General features: G+C 40.2%; 1 protein-coding gene across 1 annotated transcript; it reads left to right on the top strand.

The window, feature by feature from the left end:
• The first annotated feature begins 18,957 nt into the window (after positions 1-18,957).
• Positions 18,958-20,478, top strand: LOC147886634 (UDP-glycosyltransferase 85A1-like). The gene is made up of 2 exons (XM_087395291.1): positions 18,958-19,453; positions 19,550-20,478. Exons 1-2 carry the CDS (start codon positions 18,958-18,960, stop codon positions 20,476-20,478), a joined length of 1,425 nt encoding a protein of 474 aa, XP_087251417.1.
• Positions 20,479-21,440: the final 962 nt, after the last annotated feature.

Genomic DNA, 21,440 nt, shown 5'->3' with positions numbered 1-21,440 from the left:
GGGGAAAAAGAATGAAAAAAGAAAGGGAAAAGAAGAAAAGAGAGGAAAAAAGAGAAAGCATATGCTCATGCATAAGCATAGGATATGCTTATGAAAAGAGGAGAAAAGATAATGAAAGAGAAATAAGAGAGGGGAAAAGAAGATAAGGGGTGGTAGCAAGCTAAGGGTGTCCACTTCTAGACCACTTTCGGGTGAGCATGACACCCGCTCGAGTGAAAATACAAAGGTTTTGCTTCAATCTGCAATACCTCGATCGAGGTATTATCTCCAATGAAAATCACACACGAGGACAACCCGACCAAGCCGATACCTCGATCGAGGTGCTGGGCTTTTTCCACCGAACCGAGCCTATACCTCAATCGAGGTCTGTTGGCATGCCACCTATACCTTGTTCGAGGTATCGTGGCAATCCAGCTATACCTCGATCGAGGTAGTGTGGCATATCCAGCTATACCTCGATCAAGGTATGTGCCATCCAACAGGGCAGCTGACATACCTCGATCGAGGTATGCTAGACCAATGACTTGGCCGCATGTCAAATACGTCAATCGAGACATGTGGCATCCGACTGTTGTTGACATACCTCGATTGAGGTATCGTGGCAGGTCAATACCTCGATTGAGGTACATGTACCGATGTGTATGGGCATGTCAAAATACCTCGATCGAGGTATCGTGGCATGTGTCTATACCTCGATGAAGGTATGATGGAGTGATATGTATGTTGCATGTGAAATACCTCGATCAAGGTAGGGAAACCCTAAATTTTCTTATAAAAGGAGAGTGACCCCCCTCATTCTTCATACCTCGATCGAGCTCCTCCTCATCGACTGATTTCGGATTTGTGGGAGGTCGACGGAATTGCAGCAGTGACGAAGAGCGACCGATGGACGATGACGGAGATGGACGGAGCGGGAGAGTCCAGGTAAGGTTTTTTTTATGTAGCATTTTTTTTTTGCTAAAATTTATTTAAATTTTAGTTTATAGGAATAATTATAAAATATTTCTAAATTTCAAATGCATTTTAAAGTTTTTTTTTAAATTATGACATTTTTAATTTAAGGTAGCTTTTATGTTATGTAAGTTATTTAAGTTAGTGAAGTTTTTATTTAAATGTCAAAAAGTATATATATAATTTGTTTTTTAAAATCGCCTATCAAAAAAAATTTATAACTGAAGTTTATAAATTACTGAAGTTTTGAATTAAATATAACGTTTAAATTTTGTTTTTAGAAATCATGTATTAAGAAAAAGAAAATAAGAGTTTAAAGTAGCTTTTATATTATTTTAGTTTATAGGAATATGTAATCTAATTATAAAATATTTCAAAATTTCAAATGCATTTTTTTAAATATTTTTTTTTAATTACGTAATTTTTTATTTAAAATGTGAAAATGTATATATATTTTTTTCTAAATTCATCTATTTAAAAAACAAGAGATTAAAGTAGGTTTTATGTTATTTTTGAAATTGGTGCTATTTTTATTTAAATAAAAAAATGTTTAAATTTTAGTCTTCAAAATCATCTTTAAAAAAAAAGAAAATAAGAGTTTAAGGTAGCGGTGTGCGTTTATCAATCTTTATGTGGAATATTATAGATTATATAGTTGGTTAAGAGTTGTTTCATAATTTAGGTAGAGTAAATAGGCTGTATAAAACACCACATGGGCATTATCCCTAAAACACCACACCACATGGGCAAAGACCCCAACACTAGAGTGGTTAGATGCATAAGCGTATGGCTAATTGGATCTTCTATAAGCATCAGCGCATGGAAAACACATACGTAAATGATTGTCCAAAGGTCCCCTCTCTCCCCAAGCATGGGAACCAAGTGATGATCTATAGGAATGGCCACTAGTTGAGGTGGATTGCCCAACCAAAATAGATAATATTGAAAAGGCCTAATTATTTTCTCAAAGTTCTCGTTTAAAAGGTCTGTAGTGTTAACCTGCTCTCTTTTTTAATGTGTAGTCCGAGAAATACTAGATGCGCCTTGCTTGTGTATTGTTCAAAGTAATGTATTAGATATCCTTCTATCTCCTCCATATCTATTGCAAACCCAAGGCAGTAAAGCATTCAAAGAAGGTCTTATTAACCAAACCTCTCCACTATCTGTCCTTAGTATAGGGGCCATAAGTGGACAATGTGGTCCTTACACCACATGTGGAAAAGTTTCCAAAGAGCGAGAAAGGCATTTAAAAAAATACAATTCTCCTTATTTTGGAAAATAAGTTAATCAAGTATAATAATACTTGCCCCAACCATGTGTATTATCTTGGGGAATAAAATATAGAGATTCTCCTCAATACCATCTCTTAAACCTACAGTCTTGTCAGAATAGTCTTGTCAGAATCTGTATAGTTATCAAACACAGATCATAATGAGTCTTCTTACTAGGGTCCTCAAAGTACTAATAAATGCAAAGAAATACAAGGGTTACCAAGAGTGTGTTGCATGTGTGTGTGTATGTGTGTGTGTGTGTGTGTGTGTGTGTGTGTTGTGTGTGTGTGTGTGTGTGTGTGTGTGTGTGTGTGTGTGTGTGTGTGTGTGTGAGAGAGAGAGAGAGAGAGAGAGAGAGAGAGAGAGAGATTCCACACACAAAAAAAGTGTGTGTGTGCTTAGATTAAAAAGTCCCATCAATAATTGAGCCATACAGTTAATTCCAGCAATTGGATAAAAAGTTAAAAAAGGGAAACATATAAGGAAAAAATATTTGAGACATCTAAGTTTAAAAATGCAACAACTAGAGTTTGAAAAAATTTTAATCAAAATTAAGAATTTTTAATAATATTGAGTTTGATAAACATAATATTGAGCCACACATTTGGCCCATCTACCGGTAAGTGCATAGGATGATCCCAACGACATTCTACCTCATCAAGGAGTGCGTATAAATAGTTTTCATTACGTAAGTAGATTTTAAGTCATATTGAACAGAATATTATTTTCATTACCCAAATAGAATATTAATTTCCATGTGTTTTTTTTGTGCATGCGCTAGCCAGCGCACAGGTTCTGGCACCACTATTTGTATGCAGATAGAGATTCTGAGAGCTGAGATGAGGGCACTGCAGGATGCTATGGCACCCCCTCACTTGGTTGCGAGTCTAGATTCAGTTATTGAGGCTTTGGGTCAATTGGACACAATTGAGGACGTTGTGGATACTAGCTTTCAGGCACAGGCTGAGGCAGAGATCACTGGTCATGGCTTGGATTGGAGAGCCATTCGACAGTTGTTTGAGCGTGAGTCACATCACAGGCAAGCCTTAGAGGATATGTTTTGGGATGGTCACACTGAGGAGCGACCACGATCAGGGCTGCCCTTACATATTTTACGTTGTAGGCACCCCATCATAGTAGCACACATTTATTCGAGATATCTCGCTGCGAATGGTGGTCAATTGCCTCATAACCGTCAGATAGCCAGGTCATTTGCCATGTAGCTATACGCTGAGTTTGTGCTTGGTCATCGAGTAGACTACCTTGTACCCGTCCAGGATCAGGAGTGGGACATGGTAGGATGGGGCATCAGGAGCATCAGACTACAGGTGTTCGGCGTCGATGCGAGGCACCAGAGTTGCACACCATCCCTGCACCGGCATTGCGAGCTGTTGGAGGATGGATTAGGGGGGATGTTCATTCAGTGCATCATCCTTGCAGCACATGGTCTCTGCCCTATTGAGATCACTTTCGATTCCACCTCCCCCACCTCGACCATCGATGGAGCCTCCCACATCTACACCACCTCCCACATCTACATCGCCTCAGCACGAGTTGGAGACTCAAGACAGATGGATTGCAGAGTTGGAGGCATTATTGGCCGAGTCTAGGGACGAGGTTAGTTATTGTGATTATTTTAGTTTATTTTTTTGTAGCGTGTTTTGAACTGAAGTTTTTTGGTTAATTCTCACCATGTACGCGACATATTTGCATTGCAGGCACATCTATTGCGACAGGATATGGAGTCTCATGTATGACTGTTGGAGGCCGATTTGGAGGAGCAGAGGATTCAGACACGCATAGCATACCATCGTGCGGAGCACTATATTTTGCAGTTGAGACATATTAGTCGTGATCCATCTTGCCATAGGATCGACCCCAGCATGGCCCTATACCCCACTCCTCCCCTATAGATGTGCTGACTAGGACACTCATAGACGCAGCAGTCATAACCAAGCTTCCTACTACCACTTGCATCCTTTGCCATGAGGAGTTTGACACTATAGGGTGGTTTGGACTAGGGTGCGGCCACATCGCACATCTCCATTGCATGACCCACCACATGGTGGCACGATCAGTGTGCCCTGTATGCTTTGCTGACATTGATGTGGCCACATATAGAGGACTAGGCATGGATGATCTATATCCTGGTCATCGTCAGGCCATTGATCCATTCGCCCGTGTGGTCTTGACAGAGCACTACAGGGAGGAGGCACAGAGAGCTTTGCTGATACAGGAGGGTGTTGATACATCTATGGTTGCAGCTTCTGTTCCACGATGCTTCTCATATGGTGATTTCATGCCAAGTGACGAGGCACGAGCAGAGGAGGCGTGTCGTATTGAGCAAGAGGCAGAGCTGCAAACATCATTGCAGCAGTGGGTGGAGCAACAGCTTGGGCGGGGCCGAGACCAATGTCTTCTACATGTAGAGATGATTATTCGCGCTAGATTTGACTCGGCACGAGTATTCACAGATGCACGACTATGGGAGCTGAGACACGCATACATAGAGGAGGTGAGGGAGGCAGAGATGGTAGCGGTGGCTGGTGCAGCATGCCCTTCTCTTCATCAGGATGAGGCTTGCCCATCTCATGCAGGAGATGTAGCCCATCTGATCCGGCTTTTCCTAAGGGCACACAAGGGACGGTTGGGTAGCGGCTCATACAGGAGCCACGTCAGAGGATGACTAGAGGATCATATGTGGAGTTATCAGATTCTGATTCAGGATGATTGTTTAGGCTTCACACATTTCTTGTTTAGGGATGCACTTCTGCACGATGATGATGATGATGTACACATTCATTTTGGTACTTTCATGATATTGTTCTTACTTTTATGATGTATGAGCATTTTTATACTTTCATGATGTTCTTCACACTTTGTTTATCTCAGTTTATAGTTTGTTCAAATCTAACATAAACATTTAAAATTAGGAGTATGATTTTGAATTTCGAATATCTCAATTCACACATCTAATACATAAGGTATTTAAAAGAGAATGCCATGTGAAGTAATTGTAAACATTAAGAATTGAAAAAGTGTTCAAGTATAAGGTCTCTCTCTCTCTCTCTCTCTCTCTCTCTCTCTCTCTCTCTCTCTCTTTCTCATGCTATGAACTTTATCATTTTGAATATCATATTGAATTTTGTATATATCAATGCTTGCAATTATTACACTAAACCTAAGAGCCGTGCGAAGTTTCATTCCCATGTGCGTATTTAAAATTAACAGTATAATTTTGAACTTCAGATATCTCAATTCACACATCTAATACATAATGTATTTTAAAAATAATGCCGTGTATCGTAATTATAAACATTACGCATTGAAAGGTACATGCAAAAATGTATGCATTATACCTTCCATGTGGCGCATACCAAATCAGTTGGACACCAAATCTTGCATGGATGTACGTCTAGGGTAGCCTAAGAGTTGTGTGAAGTTTCATCCCCAATAGGGTTTAGGATTTAGGGTTTAGGGTTTAGGGTTTAGTCGTGCTAGTAGGGATTGTAAAAATGTATGCATTATACCTTCCACGTGGCACAAACTAAATTAGTTGGATACCAAATCTTGCATGGATGTACGTCTAGGGTAGCCTAAGAGCCGTGTGAAGTTTCATCCCCAACAGGCTTTAGGGTTTAGTCGTGCTAGTAGGGATTGTAAAAATGTACGCATTATACCTTCCACGTGGTGTATACCAAATCAGTTGGACACCAAATCTTGCGTGGATGTACATCTAGGGTAGCCTAAGAGCCGTGTGAAGTTTCATCCCCAACAGGGTTTAGGGTTTTGGGTTTATGATTTAGGGTTTAGGGTTTAGTCGTGCTAGTAGGGATTGTAAAAATGTATGCATTATACCTTCCATGTGGCGCATACCAAATCAGTTGGACACAAAATCTTGTGTGGATGTACGTCTAGGGTAGCCTAAGAGCCGTGTGAAGTTTCATCCCCAACAGCGTTTAGGGTTTAGGGTTTAGGGTTTAGTCGTGCTAGTAGGGATTGTAAAAATGTACGCATTATACCTTCTACATGGCGCATACCAAATCAGTTGGACACCAAATCTTGTGTGGATGTATGTCTAGGGTATCCTAAGAGCCGTGTGAAGTTTCATCCCCAACAGGGTTTAGGGTTTTGGGTTTATGATTTAGGGTTTAGGGTTTAGTCGTGCTAGTAGGGATTGTAAAAATGTATGCATTATACCTTCCATGTGGCGCATACCAAATCAGTTGGACATAAAATCTTGTGTGGATGTACGTCTAGGGTAGCCTAAGAGCCGTGTGAAGTTTCATCCCCAACAGCGTTTAGGGTTTAGGGTTTAGGGTTTAGTCGTGCTAGTAGGGATTGTAAAAATGTACGCATTATACCTTCTACATGGCGCATACCAAATCAGTTGGACACCAAATCTTGTGTGGATGTATGTCTAGGGTATCCTGAGAGCCGTGTGAAGTTTCATCCCCAACAGGGTTTAGGCTTTAGGGTTTAGTCATGCTAGTAGGGATTGTAAAAATGTACGCATTATACCTTCCACGTGGCGCATACCAAATCAGTTGGACACCAAATCTTGCGTGGATGTACATCTAGGGTAGCCTAAGAGCCGTGTGAAGTTTCATCCCCAACAGGGTTTAGGGTTTAGTCATGCTAGTAGGGATTGTAAAAATGTATGCATTATACCTTCCATGTGGCGCATACCAAATTTATTGGACACCAAATCTTGCATGGATGTACGTCTAGGGTAGTCTAAGTGCCGTGTGAAGTTTCATCCCCAACAGGGTTTAGGGTTTAGGGTTTAGGTTTTAGTCGTGCTAGTAGGGATTGTAGAAATGTACGCATTATACCTTCCACGTGGTGCATACCAACTCAGTTGGACACCAAATCTTGCGTGGATGTACGTCTAGGGTAGTTTAAGAGCCGTGTGAAGTTTCATCCCCAACAAATAAGTTCACGTGCGTATTCATTAGTACATGTGCCATTTTTCATACGTAGTCGTGCTAGTAGGGATTGTAAAAATGTAAGCATTATACCTTCCACGTGGCGCATACCAGATCAGTTCAAGACCAAATCTTGCATGGATGTACATCTAGGGTGGCCTAACAGTCGTGCAAAGTTTCATCCCCAACAGATAAGTCCACACGTGTATTTCGTTAGCACGTGCACCATTTTTCATACGTAGTCGTGCTAGTAGGGATTGTAAAAATGTACGCATTATATCTTCCACGTGGTGCATACCAAATCAGTTCAAGACCAAATCTTGTGTGGATGTATGTCTAGGGTGGCCTAAGAGTCGTGCGAAGTTTCATCCCCAACAGATAATTCCACACACGTATTTCGTTAGTATGTGCGCCATAGCTTTGCCGTAATTGTGCTAGTAGAGATTGTAAAAATGTACGCATTGTACCTTCCACGTGGTGCATACCAAATCAGTTTGAGACCAAATCTGGTGTGGATGTATGTCTAGGGTAGTCTAAGAGCCGTGTGAAGTTTCATCCCCAACAGATAAGTCCACATGCTTATTTCATTAGTATGTGCGCCATTTTTCATATGTAGTCGTGCTAGTAGGGATTGTAAAAATGTACGCATTATACCTTCCACGTGACGCATACCAAATCACTTGGACACCAAATCTTGCGTGGATGTACATCTATGGTAGCCTAAGAGCCGTGCAAAGTTTAATCTCCAACAGATAAGTCCACATGCATATTTCATTAGTACGTGCGCCATTTTTCATACATAGTCATGCTAGTAGGGATTGTAAAAATGTACGCATTATACTTTCCACATGACGCATACCAAATCAGTTCAAGACCAAATCTTGCGTGGATTTATGTCTAGGGTGGCCTAAGAGTCGTGCAAAGTTTCATCCCCAACAGATAAGTCCACACACGTATTTCATTAGTACGTGCACCATAGCTTTGCCGTAGTCGTGCTAGTAGGGATTGTAAAAATGTACGCATTGTACCTTCCATATGGCGCATACCAAATCATTTCGAGACCAAATCTCGCGTGGATGTATGTCTAGGGTGGTTTAAGAGTCATGCTAAGTTTCATCCCCAACAGATAAGTCCACACTCGTATTTTGTTAGTACGTGTGCCATAGCTTTGCCACAATCGTGCTAGTAGGGATTGTAAAAATGTACGCATTATACCCTCCACGTGGTGCATACCAAATCAGTTGGAGACCAAATCTTGCGTGGATGTATGTCTAGGGTGATCTAAGAGTCGTGCAAAGTTTCATCCCCAACAGAACTGTCCACATGCGTATTTCGTTAGTACGTGCACCATTTTTCATACGTAGTCGTGCTAGTAGGGACCAACAAATAAGTCCACACGCGTATTTTGTTAGTACGTGCGTGAATTTTCTTAGTCACGTCTTTAAAATGTCCTAAAGCACAAAACAAATTACAACATTACTACTAATAAACAATTTTTTGTTTTACAAACACAACAAATCCCATTGAGAAGACATCGGACATCATGTATAAAATAGAATCTAATACAATGATGTGTATGAACATGTATACAACCATCAGAGTGAAATACAAAATATGAGTCCATGAAAATTACAATGGTACGGTCACACAATGAGTCTATACATATTGAATACAAAAATGTGTAATCAACTAGTGATACCCAATAAAAATCAATTTGATCAACTGATGATCCCAAAAAATATGATATGTAATGTGCTACTCCTCAGGATCAGCTCTCATGCCAATAGTTGCAAGTATGCTCTCGTGATCCGCCACTGCAAGGTGCCATCATGGAGTGGACGTCGCCTTGCGAGTGCGAACACGACTCAAAGTAATCTTGATGATGAGAATACATGTATGCCTCCTAATCCGCCATGTACTCTTGGAACTCAATATAGCGACCACGCCTCTGTATCTGCTGAAAATAGAAGCATAGGAACGTCGAACACTGCTAAGGACCTCGCTAGATACAACCCTATCTCTACATGCACCAAGACCAGCAAGTCTTTTACACTCTACCAAGTCAGGGTGATCCATCAAGGATGTGAGAAGAGAAGACTGTGAAGCTGGCGTGAGGTCACAAAAAAAAGACTGCACAATCTTGCTAGTACGATGACAGATAGTGGACTTCGGCAAGTCACGTCGTGAAGCAACACTGCTGCTACAAGGTGGGGCAAGGGGATCAATGGGAGATGGTAGGGTGGACGGGGGAAGGGAGGCTCCAAGGGGAACGGGGGGAGGGGGAGGAGGAGGGGGAGGGGGGAGGGTGAAGGGGGAAGAGGTAGAGGTGGAGGCCAAAATGTAGGTGGCTAGGGGAAGGGCGGAGGCTAGAGGTAGGGGAGCGGATGAGGATGGGGGGACAATGGAGGTGGGGGAGGGGGTGGGGGTGGAGGTGGAGGTGGAGGTGGGATGTAGAGGTAGAGGTGGAGGTGGATCGGTGGTGGCAGCGTGAGCTCTAGCTCTAGAGGCTCTCTTACGCTCACGAGCCTTCCGCTTACGCTCCTCATCAATGAGATTTAGGGGGGGGTTCCTACATCTTTCACGTCTACTAGCTCTACGGCTTTGAGAACCCATTCTCAATGAAAGTAGGATGGAAGGTGTGACAAAGTGATGAGGAGGCAAGAATGGCTAAGAATGGGTGAAATGAACCAAAACGTGGTGTCTTATAGAGAGCCTCAACTCATCCACTAGATTGCTCTTAGATTGCTCTTCAGTATTATTGGTGGAGAAGGTGCTAAGATTGAAACTAATTGGCTGGAATCCAACGTTAATTTCGAATATTTGCATCATTTGATTTTATTCCAGTTTTGTACCTTCAAATACCTCGATCGAGGTATGCTATGCCCATATCATATACCTCGGTCGAGGTATTCAATGCCTCACGCAGGCATAAACCTCGATCGAGGTACCCCTCGGTCATAGCACATACCCCTCAGTCATATACCTCGATCGCGGTATTCTATGCCTCACACAGGTCATATACCTTGATTGAGGTATTCTATGCCTCGCACATCATGATGTGTATACATGTGGCTGATGTGGCACCATGCATGGTCATGATGTGGCAATATAGTCTCTTCCATGACATGGAAAGGTATGATGAGTTGGCATTCATGAGGTGGTAGATTGACATGGCAAATTGAGGTGGAGGGATTGGTGATATGGCAAGGTTAACGAGGTATGCCAAGGTGGCAAGGTGTGATGACATGGCTCATGATGTGGAATGATGAGGTGGCACATGTGGTAGCTTGTGTGGCAATGTAAGGTGACATGGCAAGGAGTGATGTCACATCTCCTTGATGACATGGCACCACGTGGTCTAACAACGTGGCATGGTTGCAAGGCAAAAATAGATGACTCAGCCTTCCGCATGGGTAGCATGCACACTCCAAAGGCTTGCCACTAGGGTCGGTGATGCTCCTAGCCTACCTCACCAAGCCTAATACCAAGCCTACCTTGTCTTGGTATTAGGCTTGGGTGGCCCTTTTTCCCCCATAAAAGGAAGATTTCAATCTTGGAGGCCATATCGTATGTTTCCCTTACTTAAATTTAACCAAAATTTTTTCCCCTTATTCATCATGCAGAGCACTAAAAATATTGACATTTTTGAAATTTTTGGTCATGTTTGAGAATTACTAGATTTATTTTTAATATTCTTTGTTGATCCTCTAAGGAGTAAAAGTAAAAATTAAACTTCAATCTTCCTAAATCTAACCGTTGGATTTGGGATTGGATGATTCAACCACATACCCTTATGTGCCTACTAACCTTCCACCGAATTGGATTTGCTTAATTATTTAAAATACTAAAACAATGTGGTGTGCTACTAAAATGCATGTATTTTATGACTTTATTTATTATAAATAATTATTTATAATTAGATAAGTCATTCAAAAAATTACCAATAAATCAAGTTAAGCTCTACATAATGCAAAGAGACCACTTACAAAGTTTCAATAACATTTAATCTAAAATGAGTGAGAAATTTAGAATTTAATTTGACACTCTCTGTTTGTGACAAACATGTGACCACCCTGGAACCATGCCGTGTGACACAAAGAAATTTTTTGTGTGTGCATCGAATTTTCGATCAGACTATACGATTGTGTGCACAATAGCAAGTGTGATGTTGTGTTAGAAGACTTCAAAGACTAGATCCATAGGGAAGTAGGTGAGATTTGCATTTTTGTGTGCTAAAAAGCTTGTTTTTCCACCTCCTAAGGATTGGGGAGTGAACAAAAAGTGGACACCCTTAGCTTGCTACTTCCCTAAGGAAGAGAAAAAAAGAGAAGAAAAAAAGAGAGGGGAAAAGCATATGAGCATATGAGCATAACCATAAGTATATGAGCATAATATGCTTATGAAAAGAATACAAAAGAGGATGAAAGAGAGGAAATAAGAGAGGGGAAAAGAAGAGGAGGAAGAGGAAGAAAGAGGGGAAAAGAGAATGAAAAAAGAGAGGGGAAAAGAAGAAAAGAGAGGAAGAAGAGGAAATAAGAGAGGGAGGGAAAGAGGGGGGAAAGAGGGAGGAAAAGAGGAAAAGAGGGGAGAAAGAGACATAAGCAAGGGAAAAGAGGGGGGAAAAGAGATTGAAAGATGAAAAAAAGAAGAGAAAAGAAGGAGGGAAAAAGAGATTGAAAGAGGGGGAAAAATAAGAGGGGAAAAGAGATTGAAAGAGGGGAAAAAGAAGAGACAGAAGAGGAGAGAAGAGGGAAAGAAGAGGAAAGAGAGGGGAAGAGAGGGTTCCTACGCCCATCACTGCAGCTAGCGCTTAAGGCACTAGCTGTAGGCCAATGCAAATAACAAAAATAACAAATGGAAAAAAGAGGAAGCACTTACGTGGAATAATATGTCCCGCACAGTGTTTTGTGGACTGACCCTACAAAAGAGAGGAAACATACCATTTTTCAAATAACTAGTTAGAGGAAGGAGGCGATTACAGAAGCAACTTCTCAAAGAGATTGGATTGAGGAGACAAGGAGAAAGAGAAGAAAGAGAAATACAAAAAAGACTAGAAGAGGTGAGTCTTCTTTCTTTCTTGAAATCTCGTTTTTTGTCTTCAATCCTTTGAAATCAAGCATGAAAACTAGTACACAGCTTTAGTAATACTAGGAGAAACATGCTTCAACACTCACAAAATGAAATCTCATAAAAAATGAAACAGGTCTCATTAGCACATAGGCTTAGCAATGCAAGGAGAAACGTGCTTCAACACTCACAAAATGAAATCTCACAAAAAATGAACGTACATTGCTTAAAGAGCCACACCTTCTTGAAAAACTTCCTTTCACACAAGTAGAGAGGGAGGAGGGTGGAGAGGGAGCACAAGTGTCAATGGGAGAGAGGCTTGGTAGGGGTGAGGAGTGTGGGGAATAGAGGAGGAAAGTGAGATTACCGAATATAATGTTGGAGGAGAGAATTTTTCTTTTCTCACAATAGAGTTGTGAAAGACGGTGTCATGTGGGGTTTCAGGTTTTAGTCCCCCAGCATCGCTATATAGCGACACTGGTCAGTCATTATATAGTGATACTTATACCCTAAAAGTGTCGCTATATAGTGACCTTTAGGGTATAAGTGTCGCTATATTATAGAGACACTTATACCCTAAAGGTCGCTATATTAGTGACACTTATACCCTAAAGGTCGCTATATTAGCGACACTTATACCCTAAAGGTTGCTATATAGCGACACTTTTAGGGTATAAGTGTCGCTATATAATGACTAACTAATGTCGCTATATATCGACACTGGGCGACTAAAACCCGAAACCCTGCATGACACCATCTTTCACAACTCTATTGTAAGAAAAACAAAAGCGACACTTATACCCTAAAAGTGCTGCTATATAGCAATCTTTAGGATATAAGTGTCGCTATATAGCAACACTTATACCCTAAAGGTTGCCAAAAGTGGCGCTATATAGTGACCTTTAGGGAATAAGTGTCACTATATAGTGACACTTATATCCTAAAGGTCACGATATAGCGACACTTATACCCTAAAAGTATCGCTATATACTTATACCCTAAAAGCATCGCTATATAGCGATGAAACAAGGCACTTGATCTAAGAAGAGAGGAAAGGAGCTCATGGGTGGCAATTTTTTGGATCGTAATGGACTTCCTTCATTTTCTGTTGTGATTTTGAAGGTGTGCTGATGGAAGGGATGAGTGGAAGCTTGTCAAAAGATGTGCCAATCCTTGAGAGCACAGAGTGGCTTACAGAGAGGTTGTATTGTCATTGCACTCATTGCAAGCGAGAAGTATGACATCAATGCCATATTATCATGCGTCACTTGAGGATGAATGGCGAGGAGCCCAAACCAGTACCCATTGTTGGTGGTGCACGTCGTAATGGATCATCGGAAAGTCAATGCTATTTGAGTTTGTGATTAATATTGCCTACGTACACAACATGAAATCCTCGGGGGGATCACTCATCATATGTAACCCTATCACGTGAGTTCAACAGAAGGATATTTTTTATTTCTAAAATTTACAGAAATAAATATACATAAGGGACTATTTAAAATAGTTTTGAAAAAAATTTACAGATTTGTATAGAAAAGGGGTACATTTTATTAATGAAAAATTTACAGATAAGGGATTTTAAAAATATGCCTTGAACGCATGTGGTATAGAGGGTTTATACATAGTGACCCCCCCGAGATGAAATCTTGAGACAAGATCTTATATTTACACAAAATCTTGAGAAAGGATGAGGAGGGTGGTGAGGGTTATGGGCGTACACCTTCACACTTTGAGAAGGAGTATGGCTTACGGAGAGGTTGTATTGTCATTACACTCATTGCAAGTCAGAAGTACAACATCAATGTTGTATTGTCATGCGCCACTTGAGGATGTATGGGGAGGAGCTCAAACCAATACCCACCGTTGGTGGTGCACGTGGTGATGGATCATCGAAAAGTCAATGCTATTTGAGTTCGTGACTAATATTGCCTACGTACACGACACGAAATCTTGAGACAAGATCTTATATTTACACAAAACCTTGAGACAATATGAGGAGGGTGGTAAGGATGGTGTGCATATAGCTTCACACTTTGAGGAGTATAGTCTCTTGGATGTGCCAAATGATGAGGAGGGCATGGTGGACATGATGGATTCTAATTTTAGGGGCAATGCACATGATGTTCGAGTCTAAGGCCGTATACATGGTACCTTTGATAGAGAAGTTACAGATCTTATGGACAGGAGTGTGGGTCTGATATTTCCAGAGCTCCTAGACATACCAATGACATTTTTGTGTGGAACACATCGATTGAAAGAGATTCACATATGATCGTGGAGTCATGGATAACTTCACACAAGATAGTCGAGCAAGTGCTTCGGATACCAATCTTCTCTGCTCACAGTTGGATTATTGTGGGACCATATGCAAAATCTATGAAATTGATTTCAGATGATTTAGTAAGTTCATTCTTGATGTAAAATGGTTTAGAACTATTTACGATGGTCTTTGTTCTTACCGAGTATTGTGAGCAGGTGCATACTAATGATTTAATTTGTTGAATCTTTTCTTTTTAAATATCAATTGGTACATGTACTTAAGCATAGTTTCATCTAATTGATGGCATTTGGCACCCATCTTAAATATAGGTGGTTTTTCATCCAGATCGTTCTGATCCAAGATGGTGGTATGTGATCCAAGTTGCACCACAAAGTAAGCAAATTTTCGAAGATAGAGATGTGGATATGGAGATCCCACTACCAATGCCAGATCCAATTGATCCAAATGGATTTAGAGAAGAAGATAAAGATTACAATATGAGCCTTGGAAGAGGAAGATGTGCATAATGACATCATACGGGAGGAAGATGGAGATCATAATATTAAGGAAGAAGATGACGATCATCAAGAACCACCCGACTTTATTGAAGAAGATGATCAAGTCTATGGTGAACGTACAATGCTATAGTACGATGATGATATAGGAGATCAACTCAGTATAGAGTTGAAGATAGACTTGTTTGGTGCACTAGACTTGGCTCAGGATGAAGCCAAGTGTCAAACATGGACATGAATATATGAGCTTCAAACTTGATGTACATGCTCTTGTGCTTTTATTCTTTCAAAGGATCAAACATGTATGAAAAGAAATTTTTTTTGATATTGGGTAAAACTATCTTTAAAGGTCGGTATGGAGAAAAAAACACTCTATAAAACATCGCCATATAACGACTTTATATAAGTCTGGCAAGTGTGGCTATATAGCAACACTTTTTAAGCCTGCTTTAAATACCGACAATTAGTGCCCCACGCATGCTAAACATCGGTGCTTAACCATCGGAATAAGGCCGGTGTGTAGTAGTGTATCACCAATATTGTGTGGTATATATGTTAACGCAATGCAGTATTTACACTTTACCATGCTGTATATGTATCACCACCTAATATAGATAAATATCAAGTAGTAATGCCAGTTGTTTATCGCATGATGTGTCCTTTTACCATGTGGTAGCTGGCTACAACCGATGCTGGTAAAAAAATGTGACTAGGCTAGTTTAAATCACTCTAGGGAGCCCCCAAAAACTTTTAAAATGTTTTAATATATATGTTTAAAATGCTTGTTTTAAATCCCTACTATTGGCATTGCATGCTAATGTTGATATTGATATTGATGTCCATCACCTGTATTTGTTTCCCCTTCTTGTATCTTTATTGGAGGTTTCAAAATCTTTGTCCAATTTATTGTCCTTGCTTGGATTGCTTGTGCTCTTGATTATTCAAGCAATAAGCCTCATTGAAGTTCTTCCAATGTTGGTACTTACTTCTAAATTGCTATGCTTTGAACCAAATTATTCTATCCTTCCCCAAGACTATTGTGAATTACTTGGACTATTTTTGTTAGCCTACATAGTCTCTCTTATTGCTATGAGTTGTGTATTAATGTCTTCATCACTTAATACAAAGGGTGTCATAGGCCTGCTAGCTTCATTATTGTGTCATAGGCATGCTAGCTTCACTATTGTGTTAAAAGCTTTAATTGATTTGATGTCTTAGTGCCAAAATTCTAAAAGTATTTGTTAGTTCATATAGGGTTGCAAAGACATACCATGCTTCTTTCAATCTTTTTAGTGTTTAGAATGCAAATAATCAGATGTGAAAAACTCTATTAGCTAAGATAGGCCATGAACTTACAAATGAATATGCATTTATTTATCTATCTTTGCATAGAAATTTAAATCAATTAATAAAATTGCCACCGAGATAACTTAAACAAGGAAATTCATTAGAGGACTCCAATCTATTTCATAAAAGAATAGATACTTCATGCCTCAGATTGGGAGAGATGATTCATGAAGCATTTGGTTCTAAAAGACAATCTAATGTTTTTTTCTAACTATGGAATATCTTAGATCATTCCACATTTCATAGCTACATGCTTAAAGAGAAAAGAGATAATGACGGCAACTAATAAGAATGATATTTAGTGCACATATCCTTCAACTAAGTCCAGTCTCTTGCCATAAGCACCCATGGCTACATAGTGTAAAGTGTGGTGATCCACTATCTACAAGGGCAATTACCTTCAGTTTTGAAAGAATCAATCCAAGGACCCATGCAAGTGAAGCTATTACACCCTAGATTTCAAATAAATCATGTGAATAGTTACACTTTTCCTCATCGTTTCAATCGTTACTTATAATATATTATTTGAAAGCATTTGGAAATTTTATTTATTTTCAAGGAACTTTTATAAAGGGTGGTATAAGTATAAAAGCTAAGTTAGTTTGGCTGTAATTTGAAATGTAAACATCTTATTAGCTATAGTTTTAACAAAAGAATATTGTTTGAAATAGATTTTGAGATGTAATTTGTTTTGGAGAAAGATCCATCAAAACTAGCTTGGAATACAAGAGGGGCTAATCACATTTTCCCTTCAAAGGTCCCTATCCCAAGAATTTGGTATGGTCTTTTCACCAAATTTTATTTTAGTTTAGATTCAATAGTTTAAGATTGTTTGTGGTTTTTAAAGGTATTTGTGTTGCTTTAATGTAATTTACTAAGTCAAGTGTGCATCTAAAGTTTTAAATAGAAGTACATTTTATTTGTAATTTATCTAATGTCTTTGTTATATGTGATACTAGTTTATTTGTTGTCATTTTATGATGTATATGTGCTGATGTTATTGACATTTATTTTGGAAAGTTTGATACAATCATTAGATAGTTTTTTTTTAAGTTTGATTTGTTCTACATTTGGATGTAGTTTAACGATGTTCATGGTATTTAAATGTAATAAATGTTGTTTCTTTGTAATTCACTAAGTCAAGTGTGCTACTATATTTTTTTAATGCAAGATCATTTTATTTGTTATTTATATGGTGATATAGTTTCGTTTGTTGTCATTTTACCAAGTTATATGTTCTATTGTTATTGACATATTTATGTTAGCTTAGCATGTTTGATTTGGTTAACCTGCATCATTAGATAAGACCATGAGCAATTTTAATTCTTCCCTTTATAAACATGTTCCATTAATTAGTGCAAAGAGTATCTATTTTTGAAATCTATAATTTTCCATTACTTGATATTTTATGCAATTGGATTTTATTTTTTGCTTAAGATGATAATATTGTGAAATATGTTAGGGTTTTATGCTCGTTTTGTGTTGTTTGTTGATGTCAATGTTATGTTGTATTACATGGAAATTGTATGGAATCAGGGAGGTCCCTAGGGGTAAGAGAAATGTGGATATTCATTTTTTAATTGATGCAAAGAATGCACCATTTCTAAAGAGGAATGAATCCTCTTTAGCAATCGAAATTGATTTAGTAAGTCTTTAAATCAAGGAAAACCATGTATAGATTTGTGGTTAGATGGGAAGATGTATCCAATAGATCCACATTGTTGTCACGCTCTTTTATTCCCTGGGTCTTATAAAGTTGCTATGTAAGGGTGACAATGGTTTGTAAGGATATTGTCGAAGGCTACATGCTCATGAAGCAAGAAGAAGCAATTCCCCACATAATTGAGAGAAAGAGCAAGTATCTTTTCAAAAAATTAAAATCAAAACATTGTAGAGAGGGAACTTCCAAGTATGTGCTAATTCATCCTCTAAAGAGACAATACTAACAACAAAGTTCAAAGGCTTCTAGAACACTGTACTAGCTAACAAGGGTGCATTATTGCTTATGGGACAAAGTTCAAAGAATTCTAGAATTACAAGAGAGCATTATTGCTTGCGGGAGTACCTTCGGTTTAGTATGAAGTGATAACTAGGTAAGGGTCTTTACACACTATGGGCACCCAAGCCCACCCAACCTTCATTGAATGCATCTCTACTATGGGTGGACAATCTTGCCCGCCGTCCATGAACCTTGGGCATGCCCATGGTGGGCAAAGTGTGTAAACACCCTAAGACCGAGTTTCTTGAAAGTAAAGAGACTATACTAGGGGGAGCTTCTTTACAAAACCATTGGAGAAATATGAGATTTAATAAAGGGTTTTAAATCTAAAAATTCATGGAGCATCATAGAAAGGGCATTGAAATCTTTGCTAAAAAATGAGGTGGTGCTTACATGACTAAGTTCCAAGGGGCTAGCAACCAACAAAGCGAGCATATGCTTCTCGAAAGACGAGGAAAAAGAAACAAAAAGAACTTGTAATAACAACAAATAAGCAAGCCGGCAAAACAACACTAGAAAAGGGACTGAAGAATGGAACGGAAAATTTTGTAACACACTCCACAAGCCTCTAGAGCTCTACTGAAAGGCTAAGAGCCTCATCCAGCTTCAAGCATCCATGGCTTCTACCGCCAGACCTCACGCCCTCGCCGTCCCCCTGCCCGCCCAAGGCCACATCAACCCTCTCATGCGCCTCTGCAAGACCCTCGCTTCCAACCATGGCTTCCTCATCACCTTCGTCAACGTCCAGCCTCTCCACCAACGTATCATTGACTGCCAAACCACTTCCACCCCTCCCACAGATCCGCAATCCAACATCCATTTAACCTCGATTCCCTTTCCCTCGCTTGACATGACGAACGATTTCAAATTCTCGTTTCAAGGCATGATCGCCGCGACAGAGAAAGTCGGCCATTTGCTTGAGCAACTCATCCTCCAGCTTTCAAAGGAAGGCCCTCCCGTCACCTGCATTATTTCGGACACTTTCATGTCAAGCGCAACCCAGGAGGTGGCTGAGAAGTTGAACCTTCCCAGGATTGCTTTATATCCGTGCAGTCAAAGCATCCATCTATTCTATCACTACATCTTGAAGGGCAGGATTTCTTTAGACGATGGTTAGTACACCGTGAGAGTATCTGCCTTCCGCCATTGTATCGCTACATCCTTTAGTGCGAGGGTCTCTGACGTTGTTGTGTTTGTATGTTCCTCAGTCATAGGAAAGACGAAGAAAAACACGGCAGACCTCTTCCACGATGCGCTTCCGGGGCTCGCTTCCCTTCACAACGCAGACCTACCGCATGTTAGACACGTTTCAGACGAAACAGACTTCCTAACGCGCTACTTCACTCGTCAAAACGAGATTGCCAATAGAACGGCAGATATGGTTGTGGTGAACTCCTTTGAGAATCTGGAAGGTCCTGCCTTTCGTGAGATGTCCAACGAGGTTCGCGTCTATCCGATAGGCCCTCTGACCGAAGACTTGGTAAATGAAACCAGCACAAGCGTATGGAAAGAGCAAGAAGATTGTCTGCAGTGGCTCGACACGCAGCCATTGGGCTCCGTCCTGTACATCTCCTTTGGCAGCATCAGTCTTGTGTCCCAGGTACAGTTCCAAGAGATACTTGCAGGCCTTGACGCCAGCAACCAACGGTTCCTATGGTCCTTCCGTCCGGGCACGGTAGAGGGTGCAGCGAACGCCCAGCTTCCCAACGAGTTTCTGGCAAAAACCAAATGCCGAGGCTATGTGGTTTCGTGGGCACCGCAGATGCGAGTTCTCTCCCACGGAGCAGTGGGTGGGTTTTTGACGCATTGCGGGTGGAATTCGACGATGGAAGGAGTGGCGAATGGGGTACCGATGCTGTGTTGGCCCTATATGGGGGATCAAATGATGAACTGCAAGTACGTGGTCGAGGAGTGGAAGACGGGAATGAGGTTCGAGGGAGGGGAAGACGGGGTGGTGACGAGGAAGGAGGTGGAAAGGGCGATAAGGGAATTGATGGAGGGGGCGGAGGGCAAGCAAATGAGGAAGAATGCGGCAAGCCTATGCGAAGCTGCTCGGCTGAGCGTGCAAGAGGGAGGCTCCTCACACACCAATCTGCAAGCCCTCGTAGATTATCTTGTAGCCAGGGCGGCTAATTAGGGGCGGCTTTCTTTCCACATGGAACATGGCCTCATTCACCTATTTAACGTACTGGCACGTAGCTGTCTTGACAGAATAGGTTTTATTTGAATTTTCTAATTAGATTTTCAAGAACAGTTTGGTTAATAGCACTTTGCATGGCCACTTAGCTCTTCACATTCCTCACATAGTATATTGCATTTAGCACATAACAACACATTTAGAGTTGGCACACTTTCTCTCCAACGTGGCCTTCCTAGGTTTCATGTCAATTTGCATTCATCACAAAGCAATGTGAATTTGGAACAGACATAACACTTTGTATTTGGAACTTAGTACGTTGCATTTAACACATAAGCACACATTTGTATGGGGTCATAAAAATAAATTTGAAGGCAGTTTACAAAGATTGTAAAATTGACTTTAAATATTAGAGATGAGATAAGTTGTTATTGAATCGTATAATTAAATCGCAATTTGCATTTTGTAAATAGCAATTTGCATTTAGGATACGAGCACACATTTTGTTTTAGATAATTAAATATAGCACATAGCAATTTGAATTTCGTTAATAGCAATTTGCATTCCATACATAGTACTTCTCATTCCTCACAAACTTTGCAATTAGCACATAACCATAAATTTGCATGGAGGAAGAGTTGACACACTTCCTCTCCAAAAATTATAAGACCAAGGAACATGCCCTTCCTTAGACTCATTTCAATTTGCATTAAGTATAGAGAAATTTAAATTTAGGACATAGCAATTTGAATTTGGCGCATAGAACTTCACATTTGGCACATAGTACTTTGTATTGAGCACATAACCACACATTTGCGTGGGCACAGAGTTGGTTGCACACTTCCTCTCTAAAACTTGTAAGACCAAAGAACGTGCCCTTTCTTGGGTTCATATGGATTTGCATTTAGCAAATAGCATTTTGAATTTAGCACATGGCAATTTAAATTTGGCACATAGCACTT

This window comes from Dipteris shenzhenensis, chromosome 24, assembly GCF_047967505.1.
Source record: "Dipteris shenzhenensis isolate YYH24624 ecotype China chromosome 24, Dip_SZ_1.0, whole genome shotgun sequence".
NCBI classification, from domain to species: Eukaryota; Viridiplantae; Streptophyta; class Polypodiopsida; order Gleicheniales; family Dipteridaceae; genus Dipteris; species Dipteris shenzhenensis.
Note: the sequence above shows the minus strand (reverse complement) of the source record. Positions and strands in the feature narration are given on the sequence as shown.

Coding starts and splice junctions, on each gene's coding strand:
- LOC147886634 (XM_087395291.1), top strand. CDS start 18,958: ATGGCTTCTACCGCCAGACCTCACGCCCTCGCCGTCCCCCTGCCCGCC. Junction 19,454..19,549: donor CAGGATTTCTTTAGACGATG/GTTAGTACACCG, acceptor TATGTTCCTCAG/TCATAGGAAAGACGAAGAAA.